The following is a 21,440-nucleotide window of genomic DNA, read 5'->3' as shown; positions in this document are numbered from 1 at the left end:
TTGTCGTTTTGTGTTGAAGTGGTGAGGGCTGTAGGTGTTTTGGTGTAGTCCTGACCGAGCGGAGGGTCTGGTCGCTCTGTTTGATGACATCCTGCAGCTGTCTCAGCACTGTGACTTTTGTGTGTTCCAGCTCCAGCTGCTGAGCGGTGGCATCAGCGATACACGTCCGATAGGTGGCCTCCGCCTCGTCCGCCTGCACACACACCAACATACAGTCTACTTCCTGTGTTCTGTGTCTCTCAGATTAGTACACAGATAAGTGAAATGTTTCAGCACACAGGGACATGGACACAACAGACAGGACCAGAACATGACACTGTTGGTACTGATCAGAACCTTGTTGCGAGCCTCTTCCTCCACCCGTTTCTTCTTCTCCACAGACTTTGCCGTGGATCCCCCTCCCTCCTCCTCAGCTCGACTGGCTGCTGTTTTGGCCTTGTCGTACTCCTCACAGCGGACCACATAGGCCTGTTTAGCCTTCCGCAGGTTCACCTCGCACTCCATCTGAGCAAAGACGCAAACAAAAAGGAGATCACTTTCCTTCTTTCTTTTATTGTTGTTAGTTTAACTTCAGTAAAACAGGGCCCTGCATAATACCATACCAGTTTTCTCTTAGCTCGAATCCAGTATTCCTTGATTTCCTTCCTTCTCTTTTCATGCTCCTGTTTACGTTGCAACAGAGGCTGCACAGACACATACGTACACAGATTAACATCATTCAGACTGACTGATCTGAGGACAGTCTTGTGTGATGGCGATGTCTGTGTATGGACAGTATGATGAGATCAAATGTGTTTACTGTGCAGTTTATGCTCCTTCAAACACAGTGAGTCAGGAATTAAAATAACGCTGTTTTAAGGCAGGGGTGTCAAACATGTGGCCTGCAGGCCAAACCTGGCCCGCCAAAGCCCAAAGCATAATAACCTACAAGTAATACCGCCACATTTTCTTCTCAGTTTAATGTGAAAAAAATATCACATTACGCCTATAAATACTAACAAATCCAAATTTTTCTTTGTTTCAGTGCAAAAAAGTAAAATTAAATCTAAAAATATATACATTAACAAACTATCGTTTAACAATAAATTGTGAATAACATGAACAAATATGGACAACCTGAAATGTCTAAAGAAAATTCAATGCAATTTTAACAATATTTTGTTTGTTACTAAATGTTTTGTGCCACAATATTATTAAAATTCACTTATTTTTCCTTCAGAAATTTCAGTTTTTTCAGGCTTATCACATCGTTTTTGTTTAGATAGTTTGTAAATATAAATATTTTCATAATTTAATGTCATTTTTTGCATTAAAACAAAGAGGAAAATTTGGATTTGTCATTATTTATAGGTTACGCTGTTATTTTACTGGTCCGGCCCACTTGAGATCAAACTGGGCTGAAGAGAGAAAATGAGTTTGACACTCCTGTTTTAAGGAGTGACCTGTTGTTTAGGTGAATGCGCAGTTCCAGTGGGTTTCAGTAAAGGTTACCTGGATGAAGGTCTGGGTGTGCAGGGTGGTGTTGGCCTGCTGCAGACCCACACTCTGCTCCTGGTCCTGCTCCAAAGCAAGAGAGTAGATGGAGAACAGAGGCATGTGGGGCTGGAGGGAGCACAGACAAGACACACCGAGGGGTCAAAGGTTACGCTACTACTTTGCTATTATTTAATAGTAAATATCACTGATGGAAGAAAAAGATGAGATATATGATATGAGTTTTACATGTGTTATGTTGTGTTTGCAGGACTGGTATAATCTCTGGAGACCTTTGGAGAACTCCATCTCTGGTGAAACAAGACACGAGGACAATGAGACAATGCTGATTTAGTTTTAAACTGATAAATATATAACAAGTGAAAAAGTAAGTGAAGCTTAATACCCCCACCCCCGCTGCTCACTGATACGCTGCCTCAAGAGGAGCCACTTTTACACAGAGAACCCAGAAAAAAGGTGAGATGGTGATCCCACCTTTTTTCCACCATTGACTGATTTCCACAGCCAAGCCAAAGGAGTAACGGAGGGAACAGTCTGGACTTTTACACAGTGGACTTGCTTTCCGGAATCAAAGGGGTGGTGACGCAGTGTAGCATATAGTGTGACGTATAACTTTTGCGTTGGAAATACCCCGAGCATAGCGGTGTTGCTAACCTCTCCAGAGTCGACCCGTCTTTCACTGTTCCACAAATGTGAGCATGGACAGAGTCCTCAGCCCAGTGACAACAGCTCACGGATCTCGGCGTCTCCACAGTTGATATGTTTATTTACTGTAAACCTCCCGCGCTCATTTTTAAATCCCCCAGCACGGGGGTCACACACGCAATACATCATCAAAAGTTTACACCTTGGTTGCGGAATGAGAGGTGTTCCTTTTACATAGTGTTCTGGAATCATGATTCTACCTTTATCATGGCTCTGTTTCTACCTCCAGAGGCATTACAGAACCGTGACAGAGGTGGGACCAAATGATCCACCATTTTGTTAACACAGATGTCGTTCCGGAATAAAGGTGAAATATTCCCATAACAGAAGTGCTGTGTAAAAGTGGCTACGGATTAATCTATATAAAGATAAATGTAAACTAATTACTGTCCTTTTTGGGTTGTTCAGTCAAACCGACACAAATGTAATTCTGCCCAAGTCTTAACTGTCAATCTGATCACAGTTGGTCTGCTGATGTGGGTGGAAAGTCTTTGAGAAATTGGTTGGACAAAGTTGCAAAAATCCATTAAAAAAAAACCCAGAATTTTAATTTAGCCATTAAAGTTGGCATGGGCACTGCACCTCTCCTAGTGGTGAAGAAAATGTGTGTCAAATTTTAAAAGAATCAGGTGAATCGTCTTTGGACAAATATCTCCGATGGCCGGACAGACTTCCTAGTATTACTAAATCCTAGCGTTAACCCCGCCCGTATATAATAGTATAGAAACACCAAGTCATACTATGACAATGATGTGCTGACTGTGATCCTCACTCACCTAATGAGGTTCGCTTCTCCACGTAGCTGATCAGGTCCTTCATGTACTTGGAGATGGTTTTAGCGTAGAGCAGGGCAGAGTCCACCCCCCCTTCACTGTGCTGGAGGATCACATCCACTTCCTCAGCTCTGCCTACGCATGAGCACACACATACACAGATCAAAACACAGGCACCAACACAATTAGTTGCTATGAAAATGACTTATAAATACAGAGTTTGTAGGAGGTGAGAGGTTGACTCCAACATACTGTTTCCCAATACAGACACAGAGACATGACAATGTCAGGCTTTGTTATTTCCTGGGATGAGTCATAGGAAAATATGATGTGTGATAATAAGGTTCAGTACGATGATGTGACTTGTGATGAATAAATACGGTGCAGATTAGCTGTCCAGCTCCTACTTTCATAATAGGTACACTGCTAACAGGGACCCCGACCCCCACTGACTGAATACTAAACAAATGAACATGCTGCCTGTTAACTGTAATATTAATGGAAGTTTGACATTATAGCTATACTATATGGACAAAAATACTGGGACACATCTCACCTACAGCTTTTAGGACTTCTACCTCCCATTGATCTGAACCATTACTATGACATGATTATCATGTCAATAATTATCATGACAAAAGAAATATTGATTTGACATTAAAGTTTAAAGGTTGATTTTTCTTCCTGAGTGAGTGTTGAAGAGACCAGATGTTACTTATTATCTCCGCCGTTCCTTGGCGGAGGTAATGTTCTCATCGGGGTTTGTCTGTTTGTGTGTTAACAAGAGAACTCAAAAAGTTACGGATGGATTTGGATGAAATTTTCAGGAAATGTTGATACTGGCACAAGGAACCACTGATTAAATTTTGGTGGTGATTTGGGGGGGGCGGGGGGCCGGGGGGGTTGATCTGCCTTGGCGGAGGTCTGTGCTCTCCAAGTGCTTTTCTAGTTAAATGATTATTTATGGCCAGAACATAACACATATTTAGACTACAGATGGGTTAAAAACTAACTCTGAAGCATTTTGAGAGTGTTAAAGATGAAAACAGAATACTCCCTAAATATGAACTAAGAACTTTCATTTTATTATTTATTCCAATAAAAAATTATGACATCTGTCATTACCATTTTGCAGTCAAACCAAAGAAACACCTGAATTCAATTCGTCTCAGTAAGTTTTGTCTATATAGTGAAAATGAAACCTTGGTTCATTTCCTGCTTCCTTTAAAATACTCATTCTTCTGAATTTTTGCCTCAACTGTTTGGTACATTTTACACAGCAAAATCAATTCTTCATTGCATTTTGGGCAGTTTGTGTTCTTTGCATATTTTTATATCATGATGCCAATGAAACTAAGATTTATTGTTGAGCAGTAGTAGATATGACATCCAACACATCAGCTGGTCGTCTTCTAAAAAAAAAGGTCAAACTATTGCTCAGAGTGTGAGACAGATGTGACAGCTGCATTACTATTGTCTAGTGTGTAGTGCCTTCATACCCATGTCCTGCAGGTCGCTCCTGAACTGGCCGCTGTCTCCTCCCTGACCCGCTGCAGTGTACAAGTTCTCCATCGACTACACACAACACAAACATGAGTCAGTACTAGACAAAGACACAAAGTTCATCATCACCTGAGGGAGTTTTTTTTTTTGTCATTACCAACTGGAAAGATGGGAGTGGATATGACTGTACGTAGTGTTTGTCACTCAAGATGGATGACAGCAATGCTTTGTTTTTACACATTTGCAGACTGATGATAAAGCTGAGAGCATGTTGATAGACATGTACTCACCCTGCTCTTCTCAGTGGGCAGCAGGGAGAGCAGTGTGCTGCTGTCCACCTCCCCCATCAGCAGTTCAGACACGCTGAGAACAAACAACACCAGCAACTTCAGCAGAAGTACAAGTACATAACATTTAAGCATGAGTGGAGATGATCAGGAAGGCTTTTTGTGTCCGTTTGTGGAAAATGATTAAGACAGAAAAGGCTCCTGCATGAAACATAAACAGCTACAAGAAAATCTGGATCTTATTTTCATGTCAGTTTCATATTGGTCGATCCTCATTCCAGTTTTCTGCCACTAATGTCTGGAATTCTTTACAACAATCCCAAAAACTCACTTCATTTGTACCGCTCTCGTCGTTTAAAACATCAGTGAGAGTTACATTTCAGGACCTCTGCACCTGTTTTAACCTTTCTATTTGTTATATGATATTGTGTGATTTGTTGTACATGTAATCTGTTCTGTTGTTCATTCTGTTTTTGCACTGCCTCTCGGCCAGGTCATTATTGGAAATGAGAATCAGTTCTCAACTAACTTACCTGGTTAAATAAAGGTTAAATATATAAAATTAATAAAACATTATCTGACCTTTACTTGTATTAATTCTTATCAAGAACCCTGGTGAAATCACTTGTTACGGTTTAGTTAACGTACAGTACTGTGTAAAAGTCTTAGGCCAACATTAGGTTTGTTGGTTTAGTAAAGTTTTAATGACCACACATACATATTTTATAGTCTATATATTAAGATACATTCTGGATATATCCTCCCAAGACCCAGCAATGCATTTTTGTCCTCTGTAGGTGACAAGAGGTTCACAGCTTTATTTATAAAAAAAACCAAACAAAACACTGTCCGCTGCCAAATACATTCCATATAATAAATGTCTGAAAAAAACTGTTGCATCATACTGCTTCCAATCAAGGCATGGATTTCTGAAAAAAACCCTAAAACTTTTACTTTCCTGTGTCTCAGGAAGATATGGAAGGATGTACAGCAGTAAAAACTAGAAAAGCACTCCGAGAGCGCAGACCTCCGCCAAGGCAGATCAGCCCCCTGCCCCCCCCCCCGATCACCACCACAATGTAATAATTTGTTCCTTGTGCCAGGATCCACATTTCCTGACAATTTCATCCAAATTCATTCATAACTTTTTGAGTTATCTTGCTAACAGACAGACAGACAGACAGACAAACCCCGATGAAAACATTACCTCCGCCGTTCCTTGGCGGAGGTAACAAAGCTTTCAGGGTAAAAACCGCTTCTATAAAACAAACAGATCATATTTAGTGTGACCTCCCTCTGCACTTAACACATCTTTGTTCAGATAATATGAGATGTATTGTATTAATTTCCTGACGGTTTATACCAGCTTTCATTCAGATGTTTCTAATCATTTGTGCTGCTTCTTGTCATGGGGTCAGATATCACACTAAATACTGTATTTAACCTTTAACAGTTAGTTCAGTTTTTTTGTGTGTCTTTTAATGCTATGCACATATTTCCTGTTTTTTCATTGTTGAACATTAAGGAAGGAGAATGAGAAATAAATATGTTTGTTCATTTCAACCCTGCAAAAGCATCAAAGCTAAAGGTGGCCTCAGACTTTGACACAGAACTGTATTTGGTGCAATGTTGACTGAACAAAACAGCAGAATCTCCATCTTGTTTTTCTGTTCAGAAGAAGTCAAACAGAGGAAGAGTAGAGGACAGAATGAGGAAACAGACTCATCAGGCAGATTTCAACTGTCTCTGCCAGCTCACTTCCTCCTCTGACAGATGTCTAAATTCTGACATGGTACCGAAAACATGTCACAAACCATTTTACATATCTATACTACAATCAGACCGCACTTCCGACAAATTTATTACTCTAGCTTTACCTTTACTTCTAAGATATTATTAGAATTATTTTCCAAAAGTATGAAAGATTTGAGTAAAAAGAACTCAAAGCTGCTACATTTTACTACTTGCTCTGGTTCAGTGGTTCAATGAGTATTTTAAGTTTTTGGTTTGTCAGTAATTGTATTATTTAGCAATCTGTTCATTTAGCAGCTGTGTAGTGAACATCATTTTCAAGTTTTGGTTTTGTGTCACATTGTAGATGAAAACCACTTCCTGTTTTCAGCTCTGCCTCATGCAAATGTGTCACCATCGGTGCACTTCTCTCTCCGATTCCCAATAACAGACAGCTTTGTTCGCTCTTACACAAACTCTTCTGTTGTATGTAAAGTGGGTAATGCATGTTTGGACATCACTGTGGCTAAACACTAAACTGACAATATGACGTGAGCCACTGGAGCAGCAGAGTGGATGTGAAACTAACGCTAACCTTTTAAAAAAAAAAGGTACATAATTGGATGTGTAGGTTAAAAATATCAGTGTAAAGCTGATACTCACTTGCTGCTAAAAGCGACTGCAATGGTTTCAATTGCCTTCTCAAAGTCCTTTTTATCTGCCTCGTTACAAGCCTCATAGTGGAAACCTGAAAAATCAAAACCATGCATGTAATCCGGTCTCAGCTGCGGTCAGTGTAATGTTAGCCAAATTAGAAATACCGTTGAACAGTGCAATGAAATTTGGTTTTATGTTCTGAAAGGTGTTCAAGAAAAATACACACATCAGGTATAAAACAGTCAAGAATAAAAAAAAAAATATAGGTATAACAACAGTTTAGTAAAGACAATATAAGTATAAAAAGCAGTCAAGTAAAAACCACACACACACACACACACACGCGAGTCCAGTGTCAATATGTACAGAATACACAGGTGACAGTAACAACTATAAGTTAAGTCTTTTTAACCTCTTAAGACCCAGCTATGAGTTATCTGTTCACATTTATGGACAACAGTTTCACAGTTTTATACAAAAAAAAACCAACAAAAAAAACAAACAAAAAACTGTCCCCCAAAAAGGACATTCCATTAAAATAAAATGTATCCGACAAAACTGTTGCATCATGATGTTTCCAATATAGGCAATTATTCAATTCAAAAAAGCCAAAACTTGTACTTTCCTGGGTCTCAGGAGGTTAAGTAAAGTGGGTAATGTAATTAATGTGCACTGTCGCTGTATCATAATATAAACTGTAAATAATGGACTGACCTTTGACCTTGGATATCAGTTTTCCGGCAGCAGTGAGGATCTCCACCGTGTTGAGCAGAGGGTACGTGTTGATCACCTGACGCAGAACCCGTAGCACCTCGCCCAAACACTCGTGAGCGATGGGCCGCTGAATCTCCTTACCTGGAATAAAAAAAACAAAACAAAAAAAAAAAAACACGAAAGAGGGGTCACATGAGCGGTGAGAGGATTTAAGGCTTTAATCATCTTTGACCGTTTTTCTGAGCCAAACACTGATACATCTGTTCTTTTAAATCAGCGTGGTTTGCTCAGACTTTACTCTTAACAGTTGTACTCCAACCTCAAAAGACTTTTTTTTTTACAGAATTATAGTTGTCCAGCATCATAGTCTGTAGTATTGTTTCAATGAGAAGGAATCCTTTTTTTTGCAATTATTTTTTTTTCCAGGCAGCCTTATCTTATCAGCATTTTACATCATGTATATAATTTCTATATATGTAAAAAAAAAAAAAAAAAAACCCAACATACTCATACAGAGGAGCAATGACAGAAATAGCAAAAAACATACACAGTAACCTAAAATACAGTTAATGGGAAATAAGAAGTTCCATTCTTTCCTTCCAGAAACCCTTTCCCCCTGTATAAGATTAACACCGAACATTTTAAGTGTGTAGCATGAACCAAGAGTTTACATGGCTCAATATGCACGTTACTATTTCCAAGTAAAATCAGCTCTTAATAGTGTTACAAAATCAACCCAGTTTTTCCAATAATTGGTGAACATGTCTGAATCAAGTCTGACAGACAAAGTCAACTTCTCCATCCTATAGATGTCACCTATAACCTCTTTCTAGTCCTCCATTTTTGGTGCATCCTTTTTTTAGCCACTTCCTAGTGATGGCTTTTTTACCTGCCACCGACAATATTCTGAATAGATATTTATCCGTGACTTTGTTATCCCCTGGTTCTCTTGAGGAGGAAACTTCTAACCTGAAAAAACGTCATGTTCAGATCACTGTGAAGTCCAAGTGTATTTCAATTTGTCAAGTGAATTTGTGGAACAGCCTAATTATTGAACTTAATAAAAGTATAAATGTAAGTGGTTATATAAGTGGTTGCTCTTGATTGTTCACAGAGTTCTGACAGACTTTGGACAAACAGCATTTTCCTACCATGCACCATGGTTGTGGAATAATCTTCAAAGAACTGTAAAACTACATACACTCGTTTCTGTTAATGATTTTAAAAGTATCATGGAGAATGCAGTAAAGGAGGAATGTCACTGTTTTTCTTGATGCCATTATGGCTGAATAGTTATTTTTGTGTTTTATTGTTCATTGTGTATCATGCATGTAATTTATGCTTTTTGGACATTGTATGGCTGCTACCTTGGCCAGGTCTCCCTTGTAAAAAAGATTCCTAATCTCAATGGGACTTCCTGGTTAAATAAAGGTAAAATAAATAAACAAAATAAAATAAAATAAAATGAAATAAAGCTGTGTTAAAAGTTAGAAAATAGACCTCCACGCCTCAAGAGATGGCTTAATGAAATGGTTTCTGTTGCTAGAATGGAGCAGATTCACTTTGGTAAAAAGAAATCACAAAAACAGTATGAAAAAATATGGGGACTTTTACTGGCGTCACTGGATGAACCCAAAATCTGTGTTTGAGTCATTCTGCTGTTTTATACGTTTTGTTTTTTAGATGCAATCACTGTGTTACTGAAACTGAGTTTACGTGTACTTTTCCTTCCTTCCTTTTTTTTTTTTTTTTAAACAGTTAATTTATAATTTTTTTGTTTAAAAAAGAAAACTTACCTGATAATTTTGCAGGCTGAAGTTGCTGAACTTGGTGTAATTACTGTAATTATTTTTAGCTCTGCAAAATCTAATTTTTTTATTCACTGTCCTGGTGCACAATGTCAGGTGCAGCATATTTATTTATGTATTTTGTACTACATGTCTATGTGAAAAAGTTTTTTTTTTTTTTTTTAAAGTTATAGAGAAATAGCTGTTCAGGAGTTGTACAGGATGAAGAACTGATTCTTCATACTCCCTTTGGGTCATGCAATGCTATGGAGACAGATATTTATTTGTATTATAAGTAATGTTGTATACATTCCTGTTAAGTCGCGTTTTGTTAATTTAATTATTATCTGTTAGAAATAAGTGAAGCAGTGTACCTGAGGCTCAAGAATCTATTATTTGAAAATTGAAAATAACCATTCAAAAAACATGAGCTTTAAGTGTTCAGTTTTGCAGAACATATGCAGATGTGTTCAAAAAGCACTAAACATTTTATAGTGAAAACTAAAACCTAAAAGTTCCATCCAACCAGTGGGACATTTTACAAACTATCAGAATTGGTAGAAGTGGTAACCAATACTGGACTTCTAGAGCAGAAATACTGACTTTGAGGGAAAATTAGAGCTCAGAAGATGAAAAACAAGTCTCTCCTGCCTTTATTTTTTTAATCAGTATGATACTATTCTGTTAAGTTGGAGCTTCAGTTCAACAGATGACAAAACATTTCAGACATGGATAATACGATTTCAGTGTCATTATGTTTGTGGATGTCGTGGGGATGTCTTTAAACATCCACCATCGGTTAAACCCCTACTTCAGTGAACTTACAGACGATAAACCTGTATTAGCATTAACAACAAAAAACACAAAATGTTCCTCTAAATGTTAGAAATCTTCCCCTAAAATTCACCAGTTGACAAGTGTTTTTAATTTCTACAAAACTAAGAAAACCCCAAATCCAGTTTCAGAGTGAGTACTGACCCTGGTAGTGATTAGGCAGTCTAAGAAATCATTATGAGACATTGAGCCTATTTACATGCACGTCAATACTCTGATCACTATCCGATTTCTAGAGTTGTCAGATTAATCAACTGATCATGTAAACAGAGTAATCGCATCTGTTTTATCAGATAACAGCAGTAATCTGATTTCTCGTAATCAGATTAACACACCTGGATTTGTCCCCAATACTCCCATGTCTTCCTGCAGGTTAATCTGATTTATTTAGTTCTTTTACATCTGTGCACGTGTGAAAAATTAAAATTGTAGAGAATGGAAGTTACCTAGTCAAACATGAGCGAAAGACAATAACAGGAAGTTTCAGTCGACCAACACTATATACGTATGTACTCCAAAAGAAATCCAATATCGGGTTTTTCAATTATCGCATTTGCTGAGTTTTTTCTTACATTTTTATTTAACTTTCTATTCAACCAGGAAAAAAAAGCTCACTGATATTAAAAATCTCTGCTTCAAGAGTGTCCTGGCCAAGACAGCAACAGCAGAAGTTACGCAAAATGGAAATCACAACCATACATCCACACTAAATTATACATAAAACACAATAAAAGTCAGTTCTAAAAGCATACATAAATAACTAAAGTGAGAACATGCATATAAAACACCATCAATAATTTAAAAGGTACTAAAATTATAACAATGTTCCTTAAAAGCCTCTCAAAGCAGAATGTGATTCAATCAATTCGAAAAACATCTACATCCAGATTGATCCTTTGCCCATTTATTTAGAGTGACTTTGAATATACAGAGTCAGCCAAAATATTGTATACACACATGAGGAAAAGAAAAACTTGCATAAATATTTTAATACAAAATTTATTCAGACATCATGAGATTAAGTTACCAGTTACAAGTTACCTTTGGCCTCTACAATTACAAGAGGTGTTCAAAGTGGTGGCCATTGGCTTCCAGACATTAATGTGTACAGGGAAACTTCACGAATCCGTGAAACTGTCAGACGTGTAGGAGGTTCTGAACCAAACTCACATCTCCACTGTCTTTGGACTACAACAACATTCTCAAATTTGAAGTACCACTTTAAAACGATCTTATGTTCCTCAATCGACAACTGTACCACTGCCATGTTGTAGACGTCACTTGTTAATGCTACATTCATGAGGGTAATGCCATCTGTTGGGAAAACATCGTAAAACAGTACACAGTGTTGTCGTAATTTGATCAAACTTTGAAAGCGGTATCTATATGTATAGAAGTGCTTATACAAATTAAATATTTATGCAAGTTTTTCTTTTCCTGATGTGTGTATACATTATTTTGGCTGACTCTGTATTTAAAGAGACCAGTTCCTTCAGTTCGATCACCTTCTGTAGGTTCTGTTAAGTGCATGTAAATGAGTCTGTGATCCGATTATTGCAATTATCGGATTACTCACAGTTATCGAACTTTTATGGTCATGTAAACAGGCTCATTGTCTGTAAACTTGCAACTTTGGAATGGGGGGACAGACAGACAGACAGTCAGTCAGACAGACAGGACAGTGATGACGGACCTCTGAGGACTAGAGTCAGACAGGTCAGACTGACGTTCACTGTGTCAGCTCTGAGTGACACATCAGTCTGCATCCTCATTTCCTCCTCGTGTCACTCCTCCGTAAACCTTCTTCTGTCCAGGAGCAGTGTGTTCACAGAGGAGGCCAGAGGGCAGCTGCTCCTCCGTCCTCCCACCGTCTGCCTCCAAATGTGTGTCAGAGTGTCTGTGCCAGCGCAAATCTGAAGAGCACCCTGACCTGAACACTCTGCCACAGAGGATGTGGTCGCTTCTATTGTTTGTTTTTTTGTTTGTTTGTTTTTTCCACACTTGGAAAGTTAATTCTGCAGCTGAGTCACATCTGCTTGGTAGCCTGTGAAAATCAATGACCTTAATCTTTACGAAAACAGTGCGATGGGTAAGAAATGTAGCGCTTGGTTAAGATTATAGATTAACATTTAAAGACCCAGTGGTATTTCTGTGGCAGTTCCCAAATGAATTTAACCTTTCTGAAATCACTTATCACCATTGATTATAATATTATCATTTGTATTTTGTGTTTTTTCAATGAAAATCATGTATTTTCCTATATTTAATTTACTGATCATGTAGATGTTCATGGAAGCTCAGATTAAAATTGGGGTTATTATGTTAAAAAAAACCGAGACAAATGGAAAAAAGTGACTTTTTAAGCAAAAATATCAATAACTGAACACAAAAATAAGCATCTACAACCACTGTCATTTATCCAACTTCATGGGTTTTACTGGTGAATCAATGTTGTAGAACAGGGGTTCGCAAAGTGGGGTACGTGTAACCCCAGGGTACTTGAAATTTGTTTTGGAAAAATACGTTAAATAAGTCATCATGTACCAAATACAAAATAAATGAGAATTTATACTGAAATATAAAACACAATAAATACATCTATATAATAGTTTTATTGTCAGTCATCTTGGTTAAGCTTTGACAACATTTTAAGAACATTTCTATTTTACAATATTCAAAATGAGTTTATTTGAGGGTCCGATAAAGCGAAAGTGAACATCAACATGAAAAAGTAAAGTTGCACACATCATTTATTAAGTGGACTCATTTTTTTAGCTAAAGATCTCTATTTTATGGAACTGTTGTCCTTTTTAAAATACCACTTGTAGAAAAAAAGTTACAACCAATTTTATCGATTGTACTTTTTACACCATAGCTCAAATTTGACACTAAAAATTACATCTAAAAAATTTAAAATTTATTCAGTCTATTGATTATATAGATAATTGTTAAGTTTCAAGTATTAGATTTTCATTATTTTATGAATATTATTGATATTTATGAGTTTGAACATTTGTGAGTTGCTTAAAAGCCCTGTCCACGTGTTACCACAAAAATACCAATTTTTAATTTTTAAGTTACTTATAAGTATTTCAGATATTTGAGTGAAACTTTCAGAAAGAAATGATCTTTTGATACATTTTGGGTGATGCATACAATGGTAAAGAGTCATCCACGTGTTACTATGGCAACCTTTCCACGTGTTACCACATTCTCATGTCAATAAAACAGAGACTTTTCAATATTTTACTCCAAAATTTATTTTCAGCATAGTTGAACATAATATCTAAAGGGTTTTGTTCTACTTGATATCAACTTCTGTCGAGAACTGTGTGTTTTGAATGTTTGCGTTAAGCTTAAAAAACTGATGTCCGTTTTAAGTCCACGTGTTACCGAGCAGTAATTTGACATTTTTCACCTAAAAATTTTATCTCTCCAAATTTTGTTATACATAATGTTAAAGTGCTTACAAATACCTACTCAAATATGTATAATGCATGCATATAAGTTACTCTGCTTACATCACAGAGACTATTGAACACCAAATGTGTTCATGTGTTACCGCTTGATCGGACCTTTGAGTAGCTAAGTAATTATTTTTTGTTGATGAAAGGTTCATTTATTAATTAATAACCAATTTATTTATTTTTCTTATCAAGGACAGAGGGCACTTTTCAGTTTATATTTTGCACACAAAATTTAGTTTAAAAAATGTGTTTATATATATATATATATATATATATATATATATATATATATATATTACAGTTAAATATATGTTGTTCGTTTACAAAGTTGTGAAAATATAAACAGACACTTTTGGCACAGGAACAAATTTTGCCTAATTTTTTTCGATTAAAAATACTGAAGTGAGAGTTGGGGGGGGGTACGTGGCTAAAAAAGTATAATTCAGGGAGTACTCCATTGTAAAAAGTTTGAGAACCACTGTTGTAGAAGATGGACTGTGTTTCCACGTTCACTATGGAGCCTCTGAACGTTCAAATGTTTTATATCTGATGACCATGAAAAGTTGCTAAACTCCATTTTACACCAATTATTCATATGCATTGATAGGATTAATGGATCTGAAGTTATTAAACAGTTTAGATCAGTAGATGCTTTTGGTCGCTAGTTGCTGTTTGGGTCTTTGTGTGTTAAGAGAAGCTGTGCAGTGTATTGTGCAGGAGACAGATTAAAACTCTGATTGTGCTGGTGATTAGAAGGAGGAGACGTTGCATCACGTTGATGCAGGCGGCCTATCAGAGGAGGAAGTGTGGACGAGGCCGCTCTGTCAGAGGCTATCCATCATGACTTCCTGTTTAGAGTGCACACTGGGTGGACAGCGTGACAGACCCGAAGCAGATAACAGCAGACAAAAAGATATATAAACAAAGGCAATTCAGTTGAATGTGAACCACTAAATTAAACTTTGACATAAAACCAATGGTGTCTTTTAGGTCAGACATTTCCTTTAACGGGTGCCAGTGTGTGCTCAGTCAACCAACTATAGGTGCTGCCATTTCAAACCTGCATCACAGAGAAGAGGAAGAGTGTAAGAGGGTGCAGTAAACAAGAAGCCGGCTTCCTGCAGGAGACAAGAGTGCGGTCGACTATGTGGGCGCAACGGAAACAAAGCCCTTCGATTGGAGAGAGGAAGCTTAGAGACACTTTCTTTCGTAGGGTATAGCTCCGCCCTCCTTCCTTTCACCCTCCCCCTGCACTGAACATGTGTCGGCGAGGGCGCCTGATGCAACAGGCCGTGGATTCCTCGTGTCCCCTTCATGTGAGTCCGTGTCAAAATGAACAGGAGCGTGCGACACAAAGGGGAAGAGGGAGGTTAAACAGTATTGTTCTCTACGCAGGCCGACGTGTGCCCCATCATGTAGGAGGACGCAGAGGTTTAAACGGACGCCAAACAAAGACGGCATTTTGTTTGTGAATGCATATCACTGTCTGATGATCACAAGTAGCAAGAGCTGATGTTTTGTCCCTGGAGTCAAAACAAGCATCATGCATGTTATCAGTTCTGTGATCATCCATGATGAGAGGGTCGAACCCTAATTAACCCATGCAATTAGCAGGATTATAATAGTTTTGGATTTTTCATTATAGTTTAGTTTTATTTCGTTTTGACTTTTTTTTCTCTAATTCAGTTAGTTTTGATTTGTTTTTAGAGCAGGTTTGCTAGTTTTTATTAGTTTTCATTTTTTCTAAATGCTTAGTTTTAGTTTAGATTTCGTATTAATTTTAGTTTTGTCAAATCTTTTATCTTCTTCTCTGTCGTATTCAAATAAATCCCATAAAGGACTCTACTGCTTTGTCCCAGCTTTAGTCTCCATGTTTCCAGGTAGAGTGGGGACGAGAAACTGACTCTAAACAACAAGCGACGAGAAGTGACGGACCGTGAAATGTCATATGGTGCTGCTAGCTAAAATTGCTAAAGCGAAATGAATCGCTTTCATATCAATCAAACGTTGACATAGACGAAAACGAAGGGAATTTTATCCATAATTTTATACGTGTTAGTTTTGTAAGCACACAATACAGTTTCAGTTAGTTATCGTTTTTTTTCTTTTAATTATAGTTTTTATTTATTTCAGTTAACGAACATGTTTTTTCAATTCTAGCTTTTGTCATTTCGTTAATTACGATAATAACCTTGGCAATTAGACAGAAACGCTCCCACTTCGTAAGACACATGGGAGACCTAACACTTCTAACAGAAACTAAGTGAGATCTACACATTTTTGGGGTGATTTTGTTTTTTCTACCTTTACTTAACCAGGTTGGTCCCATTGATCTCATTGGGGGATCTCTTTTTCAAGGGAGACCGGGCAAAGATGGCAGTGATACACTCACATCATTACAGTTTTACAATGATCAAAGCATTTGCAAACTGAAAAAACATATACAACGAGGCTTTTGCTGTCGGGTGGCCAACAGCAAGGGTACATCCCCGAAATCCCCCCAATCATCTGCTATATATAAATCCATCCACAATAATTGTTAGACAATCGATATAAACTAAATTTGAGCTTCATCGACCTGATAGTGGTAGAATAACGGTCAGAGAACCAGTTCTTCCCGACAAAACTGCATCTAGTGAATGAAAATGACACCATATGAACTCTGGATGATGGAGAGAAAATGGACATTAAGACGATCAATATGAACCAATTTTATCTCAATTGGCCTATTATTGCTTGATTTACATTCAAAAAACTGATTTTTAACTAAAGCGTCCCCATTTGGATGACTTATAATACTCAAAGAGAAGCTGAAATTAATAGAGTTCTTCCACTGGGGGTCCACTATGCTGGTTATCAAGGGAGAAGAAATCCAACCAAATCTGTCCTAGTTACTGCGTTCACATGAAGGATATCCGGTGGCAGGGTAAAACCATTATATCCTCAAAACCCAATTTTGGGGATATAATCAATTCTTAGAAGTGTGACATTAAAGAAAAAACTTGCAGAGATAGATGCCGTCCCATTTGTTGCAGCTCCTCTCACCTTCAGCCATCACCACGTCCTTCAGTTTCTCCACAGCCTCGGCGAAACGCGCCACGTCCCTCAGCAGGGCCGGTATGTCCTCCACCTCGATGGCCGTGCTCTCTGGACTCTCGGACGGAGTGGTCGGGGTCAGGGCCCCTTTCCCCTGGCCTTTGGTGAACACCCAGGACTGGAGAGGAAATCCTGACAAGACAAAGAGACTTCTGATGGTCACTGACAACCAAATAATTGCTAAATGTGACTATTTTGTGCTCTAAATTGATTATCATTGGGTTGTGAACTTGCTCATCATCTTAGGCGTGGACAATCTAATTACAGTGATGACATTTACTAGAACAAATGGTCTCATGAAGTGTCCGTGGTACTACAGTTGCAGAAAAAATTATTAGACCACCCCTTGTTTTCTTCAATTTCTTGTTCATTTTAATGCCTGGTACAACTAAAGGTACATTTGTTTGGATAAATATAGTCTTAACAACAAAAATAGCTCGTAATAGTTTAATTTCAGAGCTGATATCTCGCCATTTTCCATGTTTTCTTGATAACCAAAATCACTTCAGTTCTTCCATCAATAGCTATGGCACTGTACTGCCAAAAACAGTGCTTTTAGGCATTCCATGTTTTCTTTTCTGTCTGTTTTAGTCACATGATAAACACAGGAGTTAGTACTTGATTGCATAACCATTGTTTTTGATGACTTTTGATGGTCTAATAATTTTTTCCACGACTGTAGAATAGCAGAACAACACAATATAACTACAAAACCAAATCTGAAATGTAATATTCAATAGAGCAATAGTGGAACTGTTGATCATCTATTTTGAACCCCTTTTTATTCCTTTGATTAATCTATTTAATAATGGAAGGAATAAAAAGGGGTTGCTCAGAATTCAAGATTAAGTGTATAATATGGAGTGAAATCTAGTAGCAAACTTACAGACTGCAACAAACTGAATACAACCCCACCCTCCCCTATGGTGGCTGCAAAAAAGTGGAAAACTCTAGTTAGAGCCAGTGTTTGTTTTGTTCCTTCTGTGCTTTTTACTTAAAAGGACATTAACTTGGGGGTAGAAGTATATAAGTTTTTAGTTCTTCCTACTCCTTTTCGAGCATGAATAATTTCATTTCATTTATTTTATTTATCTTTTTTTTTTTTTTTCTTTTGTTTACTCATCAACCTTTTATGTACCAGTACTTATATTTTGTTGGTTGATTTTTGGTTTTTTTTGTTTTGATTTCGCTGTCTACATGTTCGAAATAAAGATTTCAATCAATCAAAAAAAACCAAAAACTCAGGTCTATACTCATAGTAGCTGATGCACCTCTACCTACCCATTCTGCTGATACAAAGGAAAACAGTAGATGAAGACCATTCTGAGGTAATGTAGAAATATGACGATGCAACATGACGGACTGTGACATTGACAACTGACTCCCTCATATTAAGGTAATGAAAACAGTGTCTCTTATTTCCATGTGATTATACACTGATGAGAACATACATGAGTATTATATTCCACTTCTGCAATTAAATCCCCCGAATCCTCATAAATGTTACACAGTGGGGAAATAAAATATAGTAAGTAGAGCTGCACAATATATCGTTTGAGCATCGTCATTGCAATGTACGTGTTTGCAATAGTGGCATCGCAGATTCTGCAATGTTGGAGGTAAATAAACTCAACGTGTTCTCATCTAATTTCAACCTGGATACCTGACACACTGCACGCAGTGATCCACCAATCACAATCGCTCTTAATCAGCTTGCCAAAGCAGACCACGCCCCTGCATATGAAGTGAATCGCTGGTAACATCATTGAAAAATGAGCAACAAACAAGAGAAAACCACCGAAAACAAAGACTTGTTGCCAAAAAGAAAAGCAACGTCAGTTATCTGGAATTATTTCTGGGGCTGTAAGAAAAAATTGGTTCTGCAATATATCGCGATATTTCATTTCACAATACTGTATCGATATTAAAAAGGTACTGTATCAATATTTTTAGGTATTTATTCAAATGCAGATATTGTGGATGTTCATTTTTGTTTTTTTGTTTTTCTTTAATTTATTATTATTGAACATTCTTTTATTAAATAATGTTAGTTCCTTTGTTGGGATTGCATAAAAATAATGTTATGATGTTAGTTCTGAACAGGAACAGACATTTGAACAGGATCTTAAACTGTAATGTCTGTAAAACATAATTTAAGTTTTAACATAGGAAAGTTTTGTGATATAGCATTAGATCCTGTTCTGGTCAAATAAAAATGTGTTTAGTATTTGTGCATATTTCTGGTGTAATTCAATTCTTCAAGGAGATAATAATTTAAAAAAGAAAGCAACAAACAAAAAATTGCCTTTTTAACAGTATCATGATAATGTTGTGATATATTGCATCGTGATTGATTTGTATCGTATCGCCAGATTCTTGCCAATACACACCCCTAATTATTTCAGCTACAAGGATGATACTGAAACATGTGTTCTGTCGATAGTGCCTTACACCTGTCGCCACAACGAGAGGTAACAACTAATTTGTTTGACCACTTATGTCTGCACCACACAGCTATTATATCCTCCTGAGTATTTTTTCATATCGCAGGGTTCAAAAAAAAAAATCGCAATGTCAGTTTTTTCCAATATCATGCAGCCCTAACAGTAAGCAATAAATATCAGTGATAAACACCCGGGTGATAATATTATGTCCTCTACATCCTACTAAAGACATCAGTAAAATGTCAAATATGTGAAGCTGGAAACACTGAAATACTGTTTGTGCTTGAAAGGACTAGTTTGTTGCAAATCCCTGCAAAAAAACTCAGGAATGTGAGTGTTGTTCTGAAACAGAGTGGTTGTTATAAATCATAGAGATAAGAATACATGCACATGCTTGTTCTTTATCCAAATAAAAACTCAACACTTTCAAAACTGCTCTTTTTTTCCTCCAACACCTTGACTTTATGTACTTTTATATTTGCATGTCTACTTTTAAGATTTAGGTTGTACATGTTGTGTGTAGCAGAAAAGTTAATTTTAATAAATGCATGAATGAATGAATGCATAATTCGCAGTAAGTTCTGTATTACTGACAGAAACATTTTCAAAACATGAAAATTGCAAAAGTGCATGGATGTCATACAAATAAGTTTCACTAGAATCATTCTAGTACCGACCAGTTAGTGAAATTATATCCAGTTTTGTTTCCTCATGTATTTCTTATCTTACATGATTATGTGCCTTTGAGCAGACTCTAAAATTCAACTATGAGAGAAACCATTTTCCATACTTTAAGACTTTCACATGAAATTCCAGACTTTTCAATACTTTTTAAGACTTTCAAGCACCATGATACACCTGAATTGTGCTTTTATGAGACTTTTTCCATTTCTGTTTTGACTCACTTGTGAATATGACAGTTATGACAGTTCAGCAAACAGACTTTAATGGACAACAAACACATGATGCTGATGCTGACCTGCGGCGCTGGCGTGTCTGCTGAGGGCCGTCGGTCTCTTCAGGGTGGCCACAGGAGACGGACAGCCCACCCCTTGCATGGCTGCCAGTTTCCCATGCTGGGTGCTCGGGGTGCCCGGGCAGGACAGGGACGGGTCCTGGAGCCCGGCTATGGATCCTGGGGTGAGGGTTGTGGAGGATGGCGAAGAGGAGAGGGTGATGTCGACAGTGGCGGTGGCATCTTTACGAGGCTGCTCCTGGAGAATGGACAGCTGAGAGGACAGGAACAGAGGGGAAAAGGTCAAGAAGATCACATGATTCACTAGGAAACTAGACTAGAGCTGCAACCGATTAATCGACTCAAAGTGATCCAAAAAAAATCATTAAACCACAATTCTCCTGAATCAAAGCTTTGTTTCCTTCATTTCTCTGCTGTTAAACATTGATTCCACTGTTGTGTTTCACACGGACGCTTATTGTGACACACAAAGAAGCTTCAACTCAGGAAAACTGCACTAGAATATCTCCCTTCAATCAATTCAAGCCGATTAATCAAATCTGGACTTTTTGCATTGACTTCAAGCACCTAGTCGATGAATCGGTTGCAGCTCTAGACTAGACCTATAAGGACATGATGTGACTGCTTTTTTTTCTTCTTCTTCTTCGCTTCTGCAGCCTTTAAGTGATGTTGGTAAACACACATGAGGACTTTCACAAGATCCTGTGTTGCGTCGTGCTACACTTCCTGACTCCAAGCTGCTGAAGGGTGTGGTAAACCCAGAACATTCGAAAACACAGAAACGCTATTTACTATTTGGAATAAGTACAGTGATATTTACAGAAGTGAGAATAACCTTTTAATCTGCCTACAAAACACAGATTTGGAAAAGTCACTGACAAAAGCCTGTTTGATATGTCTCACCTACTTCGTGGCCGTGACGTGAGCATCTCCAAACCGAAGCAGATCTACTTGACCCCCCACAAACCACCA

General features: G+C 37.6%; 1 protein-coding gene across 2 annotated transcripts in view; it reads right to left on the bottom strand.

Moving 5' to 3' along the window:
* Positions 1–21,440, bottom strand: part of arhgap45b (Rho GTPase activating protein 45b) — a 31,564-nt gene that overhangs the window by 9,164 nt on the left and 960 nt on the right. For both annotated transcript variants that reach the window (XM_030132285.1, XM_030132286.1), the window contains exons 2-13: positions 20,472–20,721; positions 16,998–17,180; positions 7,865–8,005; positions 7,157–7,241; positions 4,766–4,838; positions 4,472–4,547; positions 2,976–3,107; positions 1,723–1,784; positions 1,492–1,602; positions 603–683; positions 337–504; positions 56–193 (exon numbers count right to left, since the gene is read on the bottom strand). In XM_030132285.1, the coding sequence (XP_029988145.1) occupies positions 56–193; positions 337–504; positions 603–683; positions 1,492–1,602; positions 1,723–1,784; positions 2,976–3,107; positions 4,472–4,547; positions 4,766–4,838; positions 7,157–7,241; positions 7,865–8,005; positions 16,998–17,180; positions 20,472–20,721 (1,500 nt within the window). The remainder of the gene's footprint in view (positions 1–55; positions 194–336; positions 505–602; positions 684–1,491; positions 1,603–1,722; positions 1,785–2,975; positions 3,108–4,471; positions 4,548–4,765; positions 4,839–7,156; positions 7,242–7,864; positions 8,006–16,997; positions 17,181–20,471; positions 20,722–21,440) is intronic.

Source organism: Sphaeramia orbicularis, chromosome 4 (assembly GCF_902148855.1).
Source record: "Sphaeramia orbicularis chromosome 4, fSphaOr1.1, whole genome shotgun sequence".
In the NCBI taxonomy this organism is placed as follows: domain Eukaryota; kingdom Metazoa; phylum Chordata; class Actinopteri; order Kurtiformes; family Apogonidae; genus Sphaeramia; species Sphaeramia orbicularis.
This window is presented reverse-complemented; position numbering and strand designations above follow the sequence as displayed.